The sequence below is a fragment of the Mycteria americana genome, chromosome 6, assembly GCF_035582795.1.
Source record: "Mycteria americana isolate JAX WOST 10 ecotype Jacksonville Zoo and Gardens chromosome 6, USCA_MyAme_1.0, whole genome shotgun sequence".
In the NCBI taxonomy this organism is placed as follows: Eukaryota; Metazoa; Chordata; class Aves; order Ciconiiformes; family Ciconiidae; genus Mycteria; species Mycteria americana.
This window is the reverse complement of record NC_134370.1, coordinates 59,387,238-59,404,921: the sequence shown is the minus strand read 5'-3', so window position 1 is coordinate 59,404,921 and position 17,684 is coordinate 59,387,238. Positions and strand designations below refer to the sequence as shown.

The 17,684-nt window shown below is 35.3% G+C and overlaps 1 protein-coding gene across 3 annotated transcripts in view; it reads right to left on the bottom strand.

Annotated features, from left to right (window-relative positions):
- The window catches only part of TRPM7 (transient receptor potential cation channel subfamily M member 7), a 64,788-nt gene that overhangs the window by 2,297 nt on the left and 44,807 nt on the right, over nt 1–17,684 (bottom strand). The window contains exons 24-42 of one of the 3 annotated variants that reach the window (XR_012776248.1): nt 16,815–16,999; nt 15,991–16,123; nt 14,805–15,520; nt 12,638–12,714; nt 11,621–11,680; nt 10,069–10,150; nt 9,600–9,670; nt 9,052–9,089; nt 8,333–8,358; nt 7,929–7,979; nt 7,775–7,840; nt 6,858–7,141; nt 6,436–6,518; nt 5,910–6,115; nt 5,224–5,275; nt 5,019–5,125; nt 3,727–4,063; nt 2,431–2,541; nt 1,153–1,226 (exon numbers count right to left, since the gene is read on the bottom strand). Coding sequence is in view for 1 of the 3 variants with exons in the window: in XM_075506135.1 (XP_075362250.1) it covers nt 3,933–4,063; nt 5,019–5,125; nt 5,224–5,275; nt 5,910–6,115; nt 6,436–6,518; nt 6,858–7,141; nt 7,775–7,840; nt 7,929–7,979; nt 8,333–8,358; nt 9,052–9,089; nt 9,600–9,670; nt 10,069–10,150; nt 11,621–11,680; nt 12,638–12,714; nt 14,805–15,520; nt 15,991–16,123; nt 16,815–16,999 (2,368 nt within the window). In the remaining 2 variants the exon portion in view is untranslated. Of the gene's footprint in view, nt 1–1,152; nt 1,227–2,430; nt 2,542–3,193; nt 4,064–5,018; nt 5,126–5,223; nt 5,276–5,909; nt 6,116–6,435; nt 6,519–6,857; nt 7,142–7,774; nt 7,841–7,928; nt 7,980–8,332; nt 8,359–9,051; nt 9,090–9,599; nt 9,671–10,068; nt 10,151–11,620; nt 11,681–12,637; nt 12,715–14,804; nt 15,521–15,990; nt 16,124–16,814; nt 17,000–17,684 lie in introns of those variants that run through there. The other 2 variants (XR_012776247.1, XM_075506135.1) reach the window with 2 other exon arrangements.

Below are 17,684 nucleotides of genomic sequence, written 5' to 3'. Positions count from 1 at the left end.
CAAGAGTCCTTGCCTTCCTGCAGAGGGGAACACATTAAAGAAAAGAAGGAAGGTAACTTGAAGAAACATATTGAAAAGCAAGTACTATGGTCATATACAGGCTGATGGCAGCATTAAAAAGCACTTTTTGAAACCATCATTGGGAAAAAATAGGTTAAATTCAATCTATAATAGCTGTCACGCAGGTAGAACAAAATCTGTATTGAAAACTATAAATCACTGAAATCATTAAGTATATTGTCGGTATTTTAAAAAGAGTAAATCCATATAGCTGAATTTTACTCTTAGTACTAAAACCAGCAATGCTAACATTCATCATTCAAGAAGGCAAAAGCACAGGCTTATTTCTACTTTTTGTGGAATCTGAATCAAGACCTTGATTTACTATTTCAACATAACACAATACACAAATCCATATCAGTGCTACCTACTGCAAGCTCAGGGGCTGAGAATTAACTTACCATTACTCTCACCACAAAATAGATTACTTGCAAGGAAAAGTGTTAATTGTAAAAAGAAAGATTAAATCATCAGAAGTCTTTTCAGAGGCATTGTTGTATTTTAAAAAAATGTATTTTTTTTCCAATTGATCTTTTAGGAACATTCAACATGAACTGTTACTACCAGGTGTAGTCTTTTCCCCCCTCCAAATCCTTGCCGTGTTAAGTGTTGTGGCATTAAAGTGAGATGCCACCACAAAGAATGAAAGTGAAGGAAATCACTGCTGCAGGCTTAAAAGCCAAATCCCTCCTTTTCCGAATCACATGGCTGCTGAGCAGCAGCTAGGAAACCAGCTCCCCAGGAGACTCGTATATCTGTGTATTTTGCCACGATGTATTTGGGGTTGGTTTTCTCTGAAATGTTTCAGCACCTAAATACTGCAAGAAGCAGTCAACAATGCTGAATTTGCTCATTAATTAAAAGATTAAATTAGCCCACTCATATATTTGAGATTTTTGCATAAAGAAATATTGATGCTGGAGGAAATTAAAATGCATTTTAAAATAGAAGTTACATAAACAACCAAACTAGTCTACAAGTACATAATATTCCGTTTAATCGGTTATTGAATGGTTTTTCTTCTAATCAAAATAGCTTGAGGATGGTGGTAGGGAATCAAAACTATCTGTCAAGGAAAATAACATAGCTTACCTATTTCCCTATATCAGAGATATTCTTTAAATACCCTTTTAGTAGGAAAGCCACTGAAGCATTTCAGATTTTTGCTAAAAGTAATTAGAGAAGGTTTGAATTAGTATTCCTGTACTTAAAAACTAGCCTCTAACAAGATACACTGATACTTTGGTTTTGGAGAGTTAACAGAATTTCCAGTGCTGCTTCTACTTTCCTCCTCATCAGTAATCCAAAGGAAATTTAAAAGCTAAAGGATCACAACTCTTCTCTATTCACAGAGCACTTCAAGAGTGACGAGGTTTTAGCAGAGGAGTGACACTTGATGTTCTCAACCAAATTAAATTACATGGGGTAATCTTCATGTTCCTACAGCCTGACATCAATAGGACATGGTATTACCCCAACAAGGTCAGGCTACTTCTTCAAGCCAACTTTTTTTTTTTTGCCACCACACCTTTCCAACACCTTCCCTGAAGGATACTTATATTGATGATTTTTTTTCTACTAGCATAAAGGAGAAGATAATTTGTGAAAGTTGTAATTTTTCCCCACTCAATTTAGACATAGGCTTCTCATATAATTCTAGCTGTACATCTCACAGAGTAAGCTAGCACTCTTGCTGGGAAGATGTACAGAAATACGTACAGTGTTAACTACTCCAAGTCTTACATACATTCCCCAACCCTATTTGTCCATTTTGGTCTTGGAAAGACTTCAGGCCCTAGTCACTGCAACATGGAGCAGAGGGAACACTCCTTGCTATCACACACACCCATCACAAAAGTAACATCTGTTTATTTTGTTAAGAAATGAGTCACAGGCAAAACTACTGAAGACAGGTATCATGGTTGCAAAAATTAACTGTGTGTTGTTAAGTATTTGTCAGGAAACAAAGAAGTTTCCTAACTTTTACTCACAATTTTCCCAAAACAGTTTTCCTATTTCATACACTGAATTTGGTCACATTTTCACAAGACCTGAGGCTCCTCTAGAAATCCTTCCCAATTTGAAGAGCCAGCCTCACCTTACAGATTAACTGTTGCTGTTACTTGGCTAAGAATATAGCACTAAAAAAGTGTAAGTACATCTTGAATAACTGCCCTTTACCTTACAGCAACAGAAAGGGATGCAGTCAGGCATCCACGAAGCAGCTCCTAATTCAAAACAAATACTGTGAAGAGCTTTAAGATATTTTAGTCTCATTTACCCATTAACCCCATCACATATGTTTGTCTACTATGAGAGTTTTCACTTTTCACCCCCGCTAGTTTCTGGTGTTAGCCAAAGTTGAGATACCTCAAAGGCAGACAACTGCTTTGATCCAGCATCGCAAATTCTACTTTTCCGCATAAAGAGTTACTTAAATTCACCCAAATAACCTTTCAGACTAAGACGGACAGCAGAATTCTGTAAACAAGAATAAATTTATTTTAGATTCTTTAAAGATTTAATGATATACAAAATGTATACAGTATTATATCCTTAGAACATTTTACCTTTCCCCGTCAAACATAAAACACCATTTAAACATCTATTGTGTTCGTGCCTTAGGTCTGTATCTATAAGATACACTACTGAATAAAAAATTTATAGAGCTATATACTGCCCTTTTAATTAAAAATTACAAATTAGTACCTATGTAACAAAAAAAAAAAAAATCGCAGCATGAAACTTCAGTTGGACAACAGTTTTTTCTTGCTGAATGCTCAACAATATTTGGGACAGTTAAATTACATTTTATTGGCATGAAAGGTGCATTGCAATCTCCCGTACTTTACATAATACTAATCCAACCCTAGTCTCTCTTAAATAAGTACCACAAATAACATAACATTAAAGATGTTTTCTACACAATTTTAAATACATTTAAAAGTTATGCGTACATTCGGTTTTGATATACTGGTTTTACGAGATCTTTGGAAGGCATAACTTCTGAAGCAGTCACTACATATGAGGAAAAGCACTTCCAACTTGTGTTCTTACAAGGCAACTTACTGGACCAGTACATACTATTTCTTCTATTAAATATGATTATACCGGTCTATCATGGCTTTGTTACTATTTGACGGTGACTTGATAAAATTGAAATGTATAAAACAAGAAATTTCATTATGCACAATTAGGGCTCTATTCCACAAAAAAACCAGCTTTACAGCCATGAAGCTGAATCCTGATTCAGGAGACTCTCTCTCTCTCTCTCTATTGGAACAGATCAAGTTCCTACCTTCAACCTCAGCCTACTGGCATCCTATGCACACCTCATTTGGCTCTGTCCTCTTCAAAAGGCCAGATTAAGACGTCTGGTGAGAAAACATTAGCGGAACACTTCCAAAACCACTCAAAGTATACTCTGGCATTACAGAGGTAGGTGCTTTCTCCTGTCTTTTGCTGATTAACAGTAAGACAGCTGCCAAAGAGACAAATGCTTTACCTTAAAACATCAACTACCAAAATCCTTTTGGTTGAAGGCATATTGCACTCCACAGGACTACAGAGAGAAAATCCTCCACTAAACCAAAACAAAATAAAAAATAAACCTTCTGCTAAAAAGCCCCTTTAAAAACATATCTTAAATACTTGTCATTATTCAACCTTTAAAATGATCAGCCGCCAAGCTGTTCTCTGTAGATGGTTATCACAAGTTGTTAGGTCCTTAGATTATGGACCAGCCAAAATTCCACTTAGACAGCAATCCTTGTTTTGACATATCTTTCTTTTAGTTATAGTGAAGGAAAGATAAGTGACAACTTGGTGACATTCCATGAGGTCTGGATGAAGCCACCGATTTGGTCACATCGTTAGAGCATCAAACGAATAGAATTAGCTGAATCGGATTCTTTGGTGCAGCTTCCAGGCTGAATTGTCAATTCAGGGGAATCATCCTGAGGAAATATGATCTTGTCAGGCGTGTAATCATTCCTCTTCAGATCTGTACAAACAAAATGAAGTCATATTGATTACTACTCCTTGAGCCAGTAGAATCAATGGGGCATAAAAGTCTTCCAAAGAATTGGGTATGCATATGTACTTATAAAGAAGAATTCCTCAATATGCACTATGTCAAAAAAGGATGTTTTTATCATACATGTAATCGGAAGCCTAAAGCTCTGCTTTAAAAAGTGATGGAAACCTCAGAATTATTTTATTTACAGATATTAAAAGCAAGTATTGAGTCAACTTTGCACGGAAATTGGATCCTTCCATGATCTGTTTTGATGTTACCAGGATTTACAACTCATATTTAAAATAAAATGACCTCTCTTCATGTGAGAAATAACATGGAAGTGTGAAACAGGCAGGAATCATGCAAGTTCCTTATGTTGTTCTGCTGGAGTCTACAAGCCTGATACAGAGAAACAATTTCAAGGTTTGAGATGACTGTCCATGCAGTGAAAATATCTGGAATTGAAAGTTTTTAATGGAATTAATTTCTGCAGACCTGGACATGTTTTTAAAAACAAACAACAAAGAAACAAACACCTCATAAAACCAAACCAAACAAACAAACCAACCCAAAAAAACAACAACAAAAAACCCCAAGCACAAGCACAATTTTGTTTAAAAAGCCTGAAGGTTTGCAATCAAGGTGACCTGCTTTTCCTACTTTTTCTAGGAACCTTTATAATTTTTTTACTGTATCTTCTGAAGTCTTGATCAATCTAGTCTACCTTCCTCAAATACTGTGCATATGGATATAGAACACACAGACATTCTTAATTCCTTCATTTAGGATTTTATCTTAAAATGGCATATAGTTTTAAAAGTCAAATTATAAAACTGCTGTTTATTACTTATTCCACTTTCAAAGCATGACATAACTATTTCATTACAGACAACATTTCATGATACGAGTGTCTCAGAAGAAGAAATACAGCAACGCTTACCAGGAAGTTTAAGTTTCCTGCAGCAGGAATTACAGTGATGCTTCGCTCTAAAGTTTTTTATTGCATCCTCTCCCAAATTGGCCGGACCAAACACCATATCATATGACCTTAGAAATAAAGAATAAAATGCACATAAACATGGGTTGCATGTGTTCTCTGGTGAAAGTTTTATAATACTTTTCTTTAAATCCTTCTTTAACCTTACCTTTTTTCTCCAGCTTTTATCACAGAGGGATCTGTCAAATTTTCACCAACACCTTCAGACAGCACATGAAGAAAAAGTTAAATCTGATACATTACATAAATGCATTAATATTGAAAAGCCTTGGCATCCTTAGCTATGACTTCTCAGCTTCCCCAAGAATAAAAGCAGGGGGGGAAAAAAACAAACAAAAACAACAAACAAAAAAAACCCAACCCCAACCCAAATGATATGTGGTACTCTTTAGCCTTACAAAAATTGCTCCTAAACAAGCACTTTGTAATTCTCAGATTTCTTCCATCTATTTTTACATCTGCCTGCAATTCCTAACTTTAGTTTTCACCCACGTGAAAGAAGTTTCCTATATAGTTCTCACAGCCAGAATATCTGACAAACAATTCAGGATACAGTTTACCATATTAGCACTACAAAACTGCCAAAAAATAGAATTTTTTATGGCACATATCATTAGGAAAAAATGTATATATTTATATTCCCTGTGTTGCTGTAAGATTTAATGCCATTTTAAATAAGACAACTGTAGATGCAGATTAAACAGACCAAGACGCACTAAATAATGCTTCTTATTTATTACAGGCATACAAATTCTCAATAAAACACTATCACAAGAGAAAAACCTACATACATCTATCTTGGTCCCAATTCCAATTTCAAAATAAGGACATTACCTTGCAGATCTAGTACCAACAATTCTCCTCTTGTATACTCATATGTCCAATGGCTGAAAGCTAACATAACCTCCTCTAGCATGTTAGTCGGAATTATTTCATCACCATTATTGTTGTTATATTTTCTAAACTCTCCAGTCATGCACTCTTCAACTGCAAACCACTGGCCAGCAGAGTGGCAATATAATAGGAAAACTTCCAGGAACCTAGTAAAAAGCATATTTAATGAATGTATTTCCAAAATAAATGACAAATATATCATCACTACTAGATTTTTATTTGATTTACTAATAATTTATATAATTTGAAACTATTACACAAAGTCATTTGTATTATCACACTAGGCTAGAATCGGTGCAAAAAGTGTCAATAGAAAATATACAACGCTTGACACATTCATAGTAATGTTCTGAGACATATATTCACATATCAGTACCTTAATATATTTCATCCATCTGTTACCAGCCCTGTAGGCACTCTTCTATGTCAAAAGTATGCAACGTAATGGAAGTTTAAATACACTCACCTTGGAGAGTATGGAATGGATTTGGGCTTCATTTGATTGAAAGCAAAGGTGAGCTTCTGTGCTGCCCTCTGCTGTTGGATTTCCTACAATTCAAAGCCCGTATTTCATTAGCTGCATTACATGACAGGGAACATTAAGGAGCCAAAAAGACAGCAGGAATAGTAAGTGTCTGTTCACCCACGACAGAGTAACTAATTACTTGCTTTTTAAATTATGTCTACATTTTAAGAGTTTGAGGTCTTTGATTAAGTAAACGATACTGGAGCAGAGTTTTTAACCCTTCAGCTCATAGAGAACAGCAGACTAACCTTTTTTTTGTTTTTTTTTTTAATAAGTTATGTACTAGTTTTCGGGGGGGGGGGGAATCCTGTTTAACATATGATGCCTGTCTATGTTTAATAATTGACAAGGATAAAACTTACCCTCAAGCACAAGTGTAACACAGTGTCCTCCTTATAAATGCTTGACCAAGTATTCACAACTTCAGGAAGAAAAGACTTGATGATATAAAGATGTCCTGATTTCAGGATATCATATTCTGACCATGTGCATACTACTTTAAGAGCTCGACGTAAACCTCCTCCCATCTCCTCTTTACTTAAAAATTCAATTTTAGCACAGAGTCCTAGTTGTGACCAGGAAGACATGCTGTTGTTCAAGATGCTGGGAGAACTTTCTTCAAGGCGATACACAGTGACTGGTTCACCTACATTACAACACAAAAAGCAATTACTGCATTTAATTTTCCAAGTTTAAAATTAAAAGCACTAAAACCCTACAGTTTCTTAGATTGCAACATTCTGCAATATTAAGTTGCTACCAACACCCTGAATTAACAAAAAATTTTAAACTACCCAGTGGGAAGACCCCTCTCCAACTTCTTTCATACAGCAGCAAAGTAGTACAGTGGTTTTGTCCTCCTAATTAGAACTATTAATGATACTGTTCAAACAACATTAAGAACAATGAATAAAAGTTTGTTTACACTTTACAGGAGTCAAAACAACTTAAAGGAATTCTTCCAGAATAGTTTGATATAAAAACTGTTAGTACAATACTGTCATCACTGTATCACCATTTCTGAGGACAACTACAATTAAATCTAGATTTCATAATCAAGTCAGCTAGAAAAGGTGTCATATTCATTTATATTTTTGAGTGCTACAAGACAGACACTATACTTCTTTTAGTTCACTAAAAGTTTAGTTTCACACTTGCTGTGAGCAAGTGTGAAATTTGGCTTCATCATTCTATATTAGAAGAAACCTGTACAGAGTTTACTTTTGTTTTCTTCCCCAAAAGACCACAGTGAACCAGCAACAAGAAGTACAATTCTTACCTCTGGGAGGCACAGGAGTGAATGGAATGCTCTGTGATAATCTCATCAAGTTATTTCTTTCTACAGCTAGAGGAAAATTACAGCATCCATTAAAGTTTAAGGATCTAACAAGTGTCATGAAAAATATGAGCATTAGTTCATAAGAGGGACTGACCTGAGTAATAGTAATTGATATCCATGATAGGCTTGAAAGGAGAAGCAATGCCTGAAAGATTAAAAATAAAAGAAGAAAAAAAAGAGATACTGCCTGCTACCTGTATCGTGTATTAAAATTACCACACGCAAAGAACACTTGCCAAGTAACTACAGTTTGAAAAAGATTTGCTGTGCAGAAAATTAAGTAGCATGTTTAGCTCTTCAGTACCTCAGGGCGGGGGAGAAATTAAAACATTGTAGTGCTCAATGGTAGGCTATTTATTAAAAAAAAAAAAAAAAAATCACTCTATTATGTGTCCATTAAGTTCCAACTTATTAGTAGTTAAATACATTCTCATACAAGACACACACAGTTACTTATATGAAAAGCTCCAAGGTTGTTTATAGCAGAAACAAACTTACCATTCAATGTATCTTCTTCAGATGGCCTGTGAAATGCCACAAAACCAACAGTCATTGCTTCTTAAAAACTTATTTTGTATTCGCTGATTTTGACACATCATCCTAGGTCACCTTGTTAACCTCACAGTACTGCTTTTATCCTATTTTTTCAAGGGCAGTACAGGTTTCTTAATTACAAAACAGTAATGGAAGGCTGTTAAGTAATCTCATGTTTTTAGAGCTATACTTTAAATACCACCAAGTCACGCACAACATTATGTAAAGTTTGCATCACAAGAGCTCATTCCCACAGAGGTGCTTTAATTAAAACTTGTTCACAACAGCTTACCCTTCTGTTATCAGATTAATAAGGTAATGGCTTTAACAGTTAACTCAGGGGATAATTGTTAACAAGAGCAATGTCTGCACAATTTCAGAGAAGGTTTACAGTTTGAAAGGTTGGGTAAAGACCTTTACCAGGAAGCTAGCTCCTTAATAAGTGTCAGCACAGTCATTTTCATTTAAGGGCATGTTTCGCCCTCTGACATGTGACCCCATTAATCTAAATAGAACCTGTCAAAGCATTCCAGTGAACACATTCAGTTATTTATTAGAAAAAAAACCTTATTTTTTCATTAAACGCAACTGAATACCACTACAGCCAAAGACAATAACCAAAAAGAAAAACAAGTCAAAATATAGAGTAATAAAATTGCTCCATTAGTAGAAAGCTTACTTACATTTGACTGCTATTTGAAGGTCTACCTTGTAACCAATCCTTTAAAACAAAGGAGAGGAAAAACAAAGAAGGTTTTGGTTTTGTAAGGAAAACATAGTATATTTAATTAGAGGTGGGATGGTAATGTGTTTTAAAGATCTTGCAGTACAGCCTGTTTATCGGAAATACTTCACCAGGCTGTACTGAACTGCAGTTGAATGGAAAGACTCAAATACAACTGAGGAATGGTAACTACAGTTAAAAGAATAGATAAGGCTATACATTCACTACTGTTTTATGGATTATATAAATAATTATTTTCTTAAACAAATAGTTATCATTTTTCCATAAAGAGGAAGCAGCATATGTTTTCATAGTGAGAATATGCACAATATGTAGTAGAGAACATGAACAACTCCTTCCCTTAGTCAAAACAGGTCCCCTTCTGTTGCCTCCTTGAAAAAATGAGTCCACAAATCAGTATTATTCTTTACACAATCTGTTTCATCGCCTTTATTTGTTCACAGTTTCTAGTTCTGCTTAACAACAACAAAAAAGGAGGATACAAACCGTCAGTAAGGCTGCTTTAGAGTCTACTTGCTGAGTGTCTTCAATCGATGCTCTTCTACTCTTACTGTATACTACAAATGAAAGAGATTCATAACTGGACAAAGAATGGCATGTGTTATTGTTACTTACCTATTTTCTAATAGAGTGAGCAACTAGACAGCTTAACCTGGCTCTCAAAAAAAGCCTGATCCACAACTATCTGATCTTTACAGGTTTCCAACACAGTCCTGCCTAGAACACTTAGCTTTTTATTACTCTAGCTATCTGTGGCAAATGCACGGTAACAGAATTAAGCTGGCATGACTAGAAGAACCACAACGAGACACAGAAGCGGATTCAAGTATCACCAATCATGAAAATATTTCAAGATGCTTTAACTTTTTGTGATTCCTTTTTATCATCTTAGAATATGCATTATCAATACAATTTAGAGATAAAATTAGGTCACCTGAAAAGACGACACACTTACGTTGTTCTGAATGGACTGCCAGAGGGTCAGTAAACCCACCGCAAGAACTAGATTGTCTTAGACCACAATCAGTTTGAAGACCCTACCAAAAAAAAAAAAAAAAAGTACCATTAGTCATCATTATCATTGTTTTCAACTAGTAGTATTTTGGCACACAATCTGCCCAGTTTTCTTTTCTAAGACTATCTAGGGTTTTGGTTTTTTTTTTTTTTTCTTTTTTTTTTTTAACTTCTGGATGTACCTCAAATACCTTGCTGCACAAAAATATACAAGTTAAATGCATAATTCAGTTAAAGGGCTCTTCACAGTAACCATCAGCTCTAATATTTTCAGGTGTACATTAAGACTACTGACCCATACTAAAAGAATTCTTTTAAAGAGAACGTTACAATAGGATACAGACTACAGAAATGTACATTACACTGGATCTCTACAAGCACCAAGTTCAGCTATTCTCTCACATGCCTTTATTAACTATCAATTCTCATTTAAGAACTTGGCTCTGGCAGAAACTGAAGTTCAGTTTGAACCCACTGAAAATAGGAACAAAAACTAGGAGAAGTCTTGCCACATAAAACCCTACAGTTTATGAATGGAATTTCCTCACGGACTTATTCCTTAATAATAATTACATACTTTCTGAATATTTACTGAGGTGTCAGCTTTCAACAACAAAATACTTCTTTTGCAAAAAAGGAGAAAGGCGGTTCCATCAAAAACTAGAACTACATGTAAACTGGCATAGGGCTGGAACATTCCTCACAACCAGCCTATTAATTCCAAAGGTTACCTGAATGAAATGTAAAAATTCAAGATTTTTGAAGAATAAAAACTAGAACTTGGAATGCTATGCCCTGCTTTGATTCCAAGATTTGTAACAGTTAGGAAATTGCTACCACTCTTTTTCACCCTTCTCTCTTAAGGAATACACCCCCACACCCCTAAACACATACACACACACCCCCCATACACACATACGCGCGCGCGCGTGTGTGTATATACAAGTGTGTGTGTGTGCATATATACGAGAGACTATTTCATTACATCCCTAAACAGAATTATTGTACTTCACTGGAATGCAACACAGAGAATGCACCTGCTGAAAGCATCTGCTGAAGACCCATTTTTAGGTCTATATGCATTTCAGTGTTCAGCATACATCTTCAGCATCTTACAATCAATGACTGTAGGGCCTATGTGAAAGCTAAGAATCAAACCAGTCCCACCAGTTAAGATGGGGCAACTCTATTACTAAGTGTTTACGAACAGTGGTACTGTCTGGAAATGCTACTGGAGTTTGCATCCCAATATTACCAAACAAACTGGAACTATTTAGACCTACGTCAAGGAGACACCCAGCTGTATTTGTACAAAGGTTCAACTGTACAACTTCGCCGCTGCGCCCCCCCCCCCCCCCCTTTAAAATCATGTCCAGGGTTTACTTACAGATAATGATATAATAAAATAAGAGTTCCCTGCCTTTGCTGTAAAGAACACATTTGGTATCTGGTGAAAATAATGCCTTTTATAAACAGAAACCTTCTTTACTTACTTGAAGTCTGGTTGTGTCTATGCCCTCCAATATAGCTTTTTTGAAGTCTTCTTGTTGCTCCTATTAAAAAAACCAAAGCAAATTGTAAACATTATTACCAGAAAACCCATCCCAAAAATACACACACAAAAAAAGATTTTTGGTCACACATTATACTTATCAGAAGGTCCAGAAGGAGCAACTCAGCAGAACACTGACATTGCAAATGGTCATAATGCAATTCTCAAGTCAGATTCTCCCCTGAATGAGGGGTAACTGCAAACGGTAACTTGCATTTACTAACTTGTCTTAACAGCTACAGTGAGAAAACTAGCTTTTTTTATATATACTATAGCACTTGAAGGGCAGATTTGTTAAAATTAATCACTTTCCATATAGTTATTTTTATTATTCTTTAAGAAAATGGAAATTATACATCATTTTAGTTTATGACAAGTTTATTAGAAAGGCCTTTTCTTCTTGGAAGCATAATGAACAATTTGTCACTTTTAAAAATCATATACACTATCATCTTGCTCTATAAAATATCATGTAAATCACTGAAATTCTTCCTAAATGCTGATCTTGAAATTTATGCGTGTCGAAAGTTTCATTAAACACTAATTATGGGATACATAATTTTTATCTCAATTCACAGTTGTAGTCATCTCAGCTTTCATAACCTCAGATCTTGTTTAATATTTCATTAGTATCATACTATGAAGCAACAGTACTTGATGTGTAGTTAAGGTTGCAAGAGTTTTCACTTGGGTTTTTTTGTTTGTTTGTTTGGGGGTTTTTTGTTTTTGTTTGGTTTTTTGTTTGGTTTTTTTAGGGCTTTGGGGGTGTTTACTTGTTTGTTTTGGTTTTTTTAAATCACAAACGCAGATACACATTCCTTCCAGGCTGCATTTTGCAAGTTCTTTGATTATATCTGTTCTTAGACTTTTTCAAAACATATCGTGAAGTTACAGTTCAAAAAAAAAAAGAAAAAAAATTATCCCCATTAACATGTTTGATAAAGTCTTCCATGCTTACCTCAATATCAGCACTTCTTTCTTTAATTTTGCTTGCTGCCTCTTTAAACCGCTGTAACTCCATGCTGTCTCTGTGACCTTTGACACAGTGAATTGAAAAACAGTATTCAAAATCAAAGGCAACCTCCAATGTTCTGACCATGCCAATAGTTTGCATCACCATAGCAAAGGGTTACTAACCATCTAAGTTCTGTGTGCCTGTTTGCATTAGAGAAAACTTTCCAAACACACTAAAGTAAAAATCAGTGTAACAAAATATGAATATGAAACTATTGCTTTTCCCACATTAAGGCATGGATTACCACAATTCAAAAAGTAAAACTAACATTTTAAAATTTTACTCAAGTGTATGCTCCTCACATGAAAGGAACAGAGCAGTCTGAATTACAGTATTTTTATGTATGTATGACAAATGAAGGAAAAGCAGACAGTTTTCTTGAGGTAGCTTTTACAATATACCCTTCATCCTCCCAGTTGCAAGAAATACTTTTCAGAATTTTACCAAGCACGTAGCTTTATAATGAATGAAAATCTACTGGGCTTCACAATGGAAAGCTGCACTGTATCACAAGTTTTATAAAGTGTGGACAGTAAGAATGAAGAGTATGTTCTAAATGCTAGAGATGTCAGAGGACCACACACTAAAAATCTGGCTCCAGTAAAATAAGTATAGTTAGTATTCAAAGTTATTAGTGGTGAAGTACATTTAAAGATTAGAGTTATACAATCACTGTCCATTATTTCTGTTTAGTCTGGCTTTCTGAATTTAAAAGAAGTTTTCTTTTTTTTAAACCATGAGGAAATTATAAACAAATAGCTAGTGAGTGTACAAATATGTAGATATTCTTCCTATGCATACACAAATCTAAAAACACTAGTGCATGCAGGTAACTTAGTAGAACTCCAAGTTTCACAGCAGTAGAATAAAAACTCTTGTCTAAAGATTTACATTTTTACATCCTCAATGAACCTTTGGAAAACACTGAGACATCCCTGAACAACTGGGGCAAGACAACACCTCTGCAGGCAACCAGACAATTCCAGATTGTGATGATCTGCTATACAGTAAGTGTACTTAAAGCATTATCTACTTTACAGAAATCAGTTAGTAAACCCACACCTGTGTTTTGCAATGAATCTGCCACTGTTTTACCATTCAAATATGTAGGTAACTAACCAAAAAAGCGCACCTTTTTACTGTTAAGCAAAACTTGAGGGGAGGCATAATGCTGTATTTAATAAAAGGACTTTGGAAGCTTCCAAAACGACAGCCAAAAGATACATTAGCCTAGGCAACAGTGGAAGATCCCAGTTATAACAGTCTTTAGAAACATAGGAAGATCCCTCAGGTTGACACAGATACCACAAAGATATTTGTTCAGGATTCCATCAGCCTAAGAAGTCTTCTGCAATTACGTCAAGAAATAGACAATATTTTTAATTTATGCAATGAGAAGGTAGGAGCTTTATAATGAGCCACGAAAAGTTTGTCTACAATGCCCGTACCAAGTTGTAGAGCTGCTAGTTGCACAACTGTTATACTCAACAACTGGCTAATGTTTTTCACAAAAATATTGTCTATGTGACAGAATTATAAAGAAATGATAATTGAAGTAAAAAAAATTCAAGCGACATAGGGAAATTAGAGATGTTAAAAGCAAAAAAAAGCAGAGCAAAATGGTAGAATAAAGTCACCTGCAACCGGAATACACCCAAAATACCATACAATTCTTGATAAGTCAAACCTTGTGGCTTAGATTTGGTCCACAGTTTATGAAGTAGTCCCATAAGGATGTTAGAACATAAATCTTGGTTTTGTAGTTCCATTGCATGGACATGCTGATTTTTGGAAAGTTCATCTTTAATATTCAATTTTCCATGTGAGCCGCCACAGTTGACTGTTGACGTCAAGTTGCCAGTTGACAAAGAGAACTTCATTTGGGGGTAGTTCTTCAATAAGGTGACAGAGGACTGGTGATCACATTTGTCAACTCTGCAGCTGTAGTTATCATTAGTGTCACTCTCATCATGAATAAAACCACAATTAACGTATCCTCCATTTTCAACACAAGGTTGGGTGAAAGCAAGGCAAGCAGAGCCAGAAGCAAGAGGATAAGAGCAGCTAATAATGACTTCAGGACATTCAGAATCTACTTTGTTATACTTACCCACAAATGCACCAAATTCTACATTATTATCTCCTTCTGTAGCCTTAGAGAAAACAGTCTCTTCATGCTTTGCTGAAGAATCCAGCTGACTTTTGCAACTGGGCCGAGATGGAGTGCTAACAAAAAATTTAGCTGTTGGGGATGTTACATGTGGCATGCTGTTGGATGAATTGCCTAACTTTTTACTTTTACTAATAGATTTTGAGATCTCTGCAGCCTGTATTCGTTGGCGAAGTTCTGGAGGGGAAACAGCATTTGAAAATAAGGCACTGCCTGAGGAACCTGCCTCTTGGAAGTTTATTTCTTCTCTTCGGGGAACTGGAGCTAACTCCTGACCAATTGTCTTATGTTGGACTTCTTTTTCATCACGTATAGAAATGTTACAAAGTAAAGCATTATTACTTTCAAGGCCTCCTTGTGGAAAAGAACCGAAGACATTTCCAATGCTGTGCTTTTTCCACACAGAAGATCTTAGAGAGCCATCCTCAATGAGGTTTTGTGCCAAATGTTTTGAAATGCTTAATTCCCGTGTGATTTCATTATGAACCTTGCTGGCTTCTGAAGCTTTCTGTGCAGTCAGTGTTTTCAGAGTATCCACAGTTAGAGCAGAGAGATCCTGTAGGTGACCAATCTGTGAATCTAAAGACTGTAATGACCGTTTTATGTAGTTGACACGATCACCAACTTCCTTTATCTGAATGCACATTTGTTCCACCCTAAGAAAAATCAAATTATGAAGTAGCTATAAAAGGTATTTTTCTCAATATGCAAAAGAAACATCTTTGCAACTTTTTCTGCCCATTTAAGGAAAAAAACCTCTGAAATTTCAAGATGGTATACACTATAGTGTTGGACTGTTTTGTAATACATTTGTACGTACTTCTGAATCACAGAATTAACACACACATCAATAGAAGTCCCTATAGCACTTTTTCAAATTTATCAGTTTATTAAAACATCATGAGAAACTAAATAATACGATTGCCTCAGCTTACTGAGTACTGCTACAGATCAGGAAGCATCAATCACATTATTAGTTTCTGCATAGCAATGGAAAGACATAATCTAAAGTTTGCATAAATACTTATTTTCTTGAGCTGCATTTTACCCCCCTTAAAGCACATTTCAAAAACCTGCAAAAGTTTTAAACTTCTCTATTCAGAAATTTTGTTTGTAAATATTCTACCGTTCAAATGTGACTCGAATCCTCTCCTCACTTCCAGAATGAAATTTATCATCCTTTTCATTGAAATACATCTCAACACACAGCTCTTCAAAATCATGAAGTTTCTTTTGATCTTCTTCCGTCAGGAAGAGTTCTAAAGAGAGATTAAACAGTTAAGAAGATGCATATGTAGTGAAGTAGTACAGGTGCTGGAAACTAATAGCCACAACTTTACAACAGGTGTTAAAAATAAAAACAAAACAAAACCAACAAAAAAACACAGTGCCACCTAAGACCCTTCCTCTCTCCTTGCTAGAAAAAGGTTCAATGTCAAAGATTTCCGCTAAAATAAAAACCAAAATAGTAATTCTGAGAGGATCTATGCACAATATCATCATTCCTTACGCTCCTCCCTCCAATCCCTTTTTCTTTGAGGCAGAAGCTAGATTCCTTAACTGGATTTTATCATCTATGGAATTTTTTTTTTTTTTTTAATTGTCAAAGGGTTTCCAGTAAGAACAGAAGTTTTCCAGAAAGAAAAAGAAAATTCCTCCCCTGTTAATACTAATAGGAAATCTAATCTCTTTTTTTTTTGTTTGTTTGTTTTTGTCATAAGTTAGTTTGACTGGAGATTTCTAGGGGCTGTGCATTATACCCTTCATAAAAACACTGGAACTTTGAAGAGAATTAGAGTCTTATTCAATATTAAAAACATGGAAAATTAAGACCTACTTCAATTTTCTTGAGAACATACATTATAACCAAGAACATAGCACTTTTCTGACAGTTTGCTTTAACCATATCAAAAAAGTTACTGCAATTTTTTGGATAATAACTGTTCATACTTGGTCCATCTGAAGTCTTGTCTGTCTTTCTTCTTTTACATATACAACAGAACAGGGAAGCCACGTGGCTAAGAATAATAAGTGGTGGAGGCAGAACAGGTTTTTCATGGTAGGCCATAATGAAATGATAGCGTTGATACTTCCACACAATGTTTGAAATTGCCTTGACTTGTAAATACACGTTACTGAAAGGGAACAGAAAAATATTAACAGATCAAGGTGGGTTTTGGTTTGGGGTGGTGGGAGGGGGTGTGTGTGTGGGTGTGGGGTGAGGGGGTGAGGTTGGGGTTTAGGGTTTTTTTTTTTTGTTTTGGTTGTGTTTTATTAACACTTTGATAACAATCTTGAATTCTGAAGCTAGCTAAGTAAGAAACAAAAGCACATACTTGTTTTTTACTGCAAAATTATTTTAGTGGAAGTTGGAAACACATTCAAGAAGACACCATGATCCACAGCAGGAGAGGGTTAAAAAAGTCTCTCATCTGGTAACATCTCGGTACCTTTCCTCGGAAATAAACTATACTGAGATCAAATTTCAAGTTTTCCAAACAAACTAACAAAAATTATTATTTCTAACGAAACCCAGATTTTTATATCAGACTACATCAATTCTGCAGTCTGCCATTCTTCAGTGTTAGTGAGCTGCTTATTCCCATAAATCAAACACTTGCAGAGAACTGTAAAAGACAATTTACTCTACTACAATTCAACTCAACCAGAGAATGTTAAATGAATGTAGGAACAACAGTCAATATACAGATCCAGAAACAATTTTGTTTGCTTTCTAACAAAGAGAAGTTAAAGTGCTTTCAAATTCTCTTAAACTTCCCATTTCCCTGGCCTCATTGATGTGACACATACTACTCACAT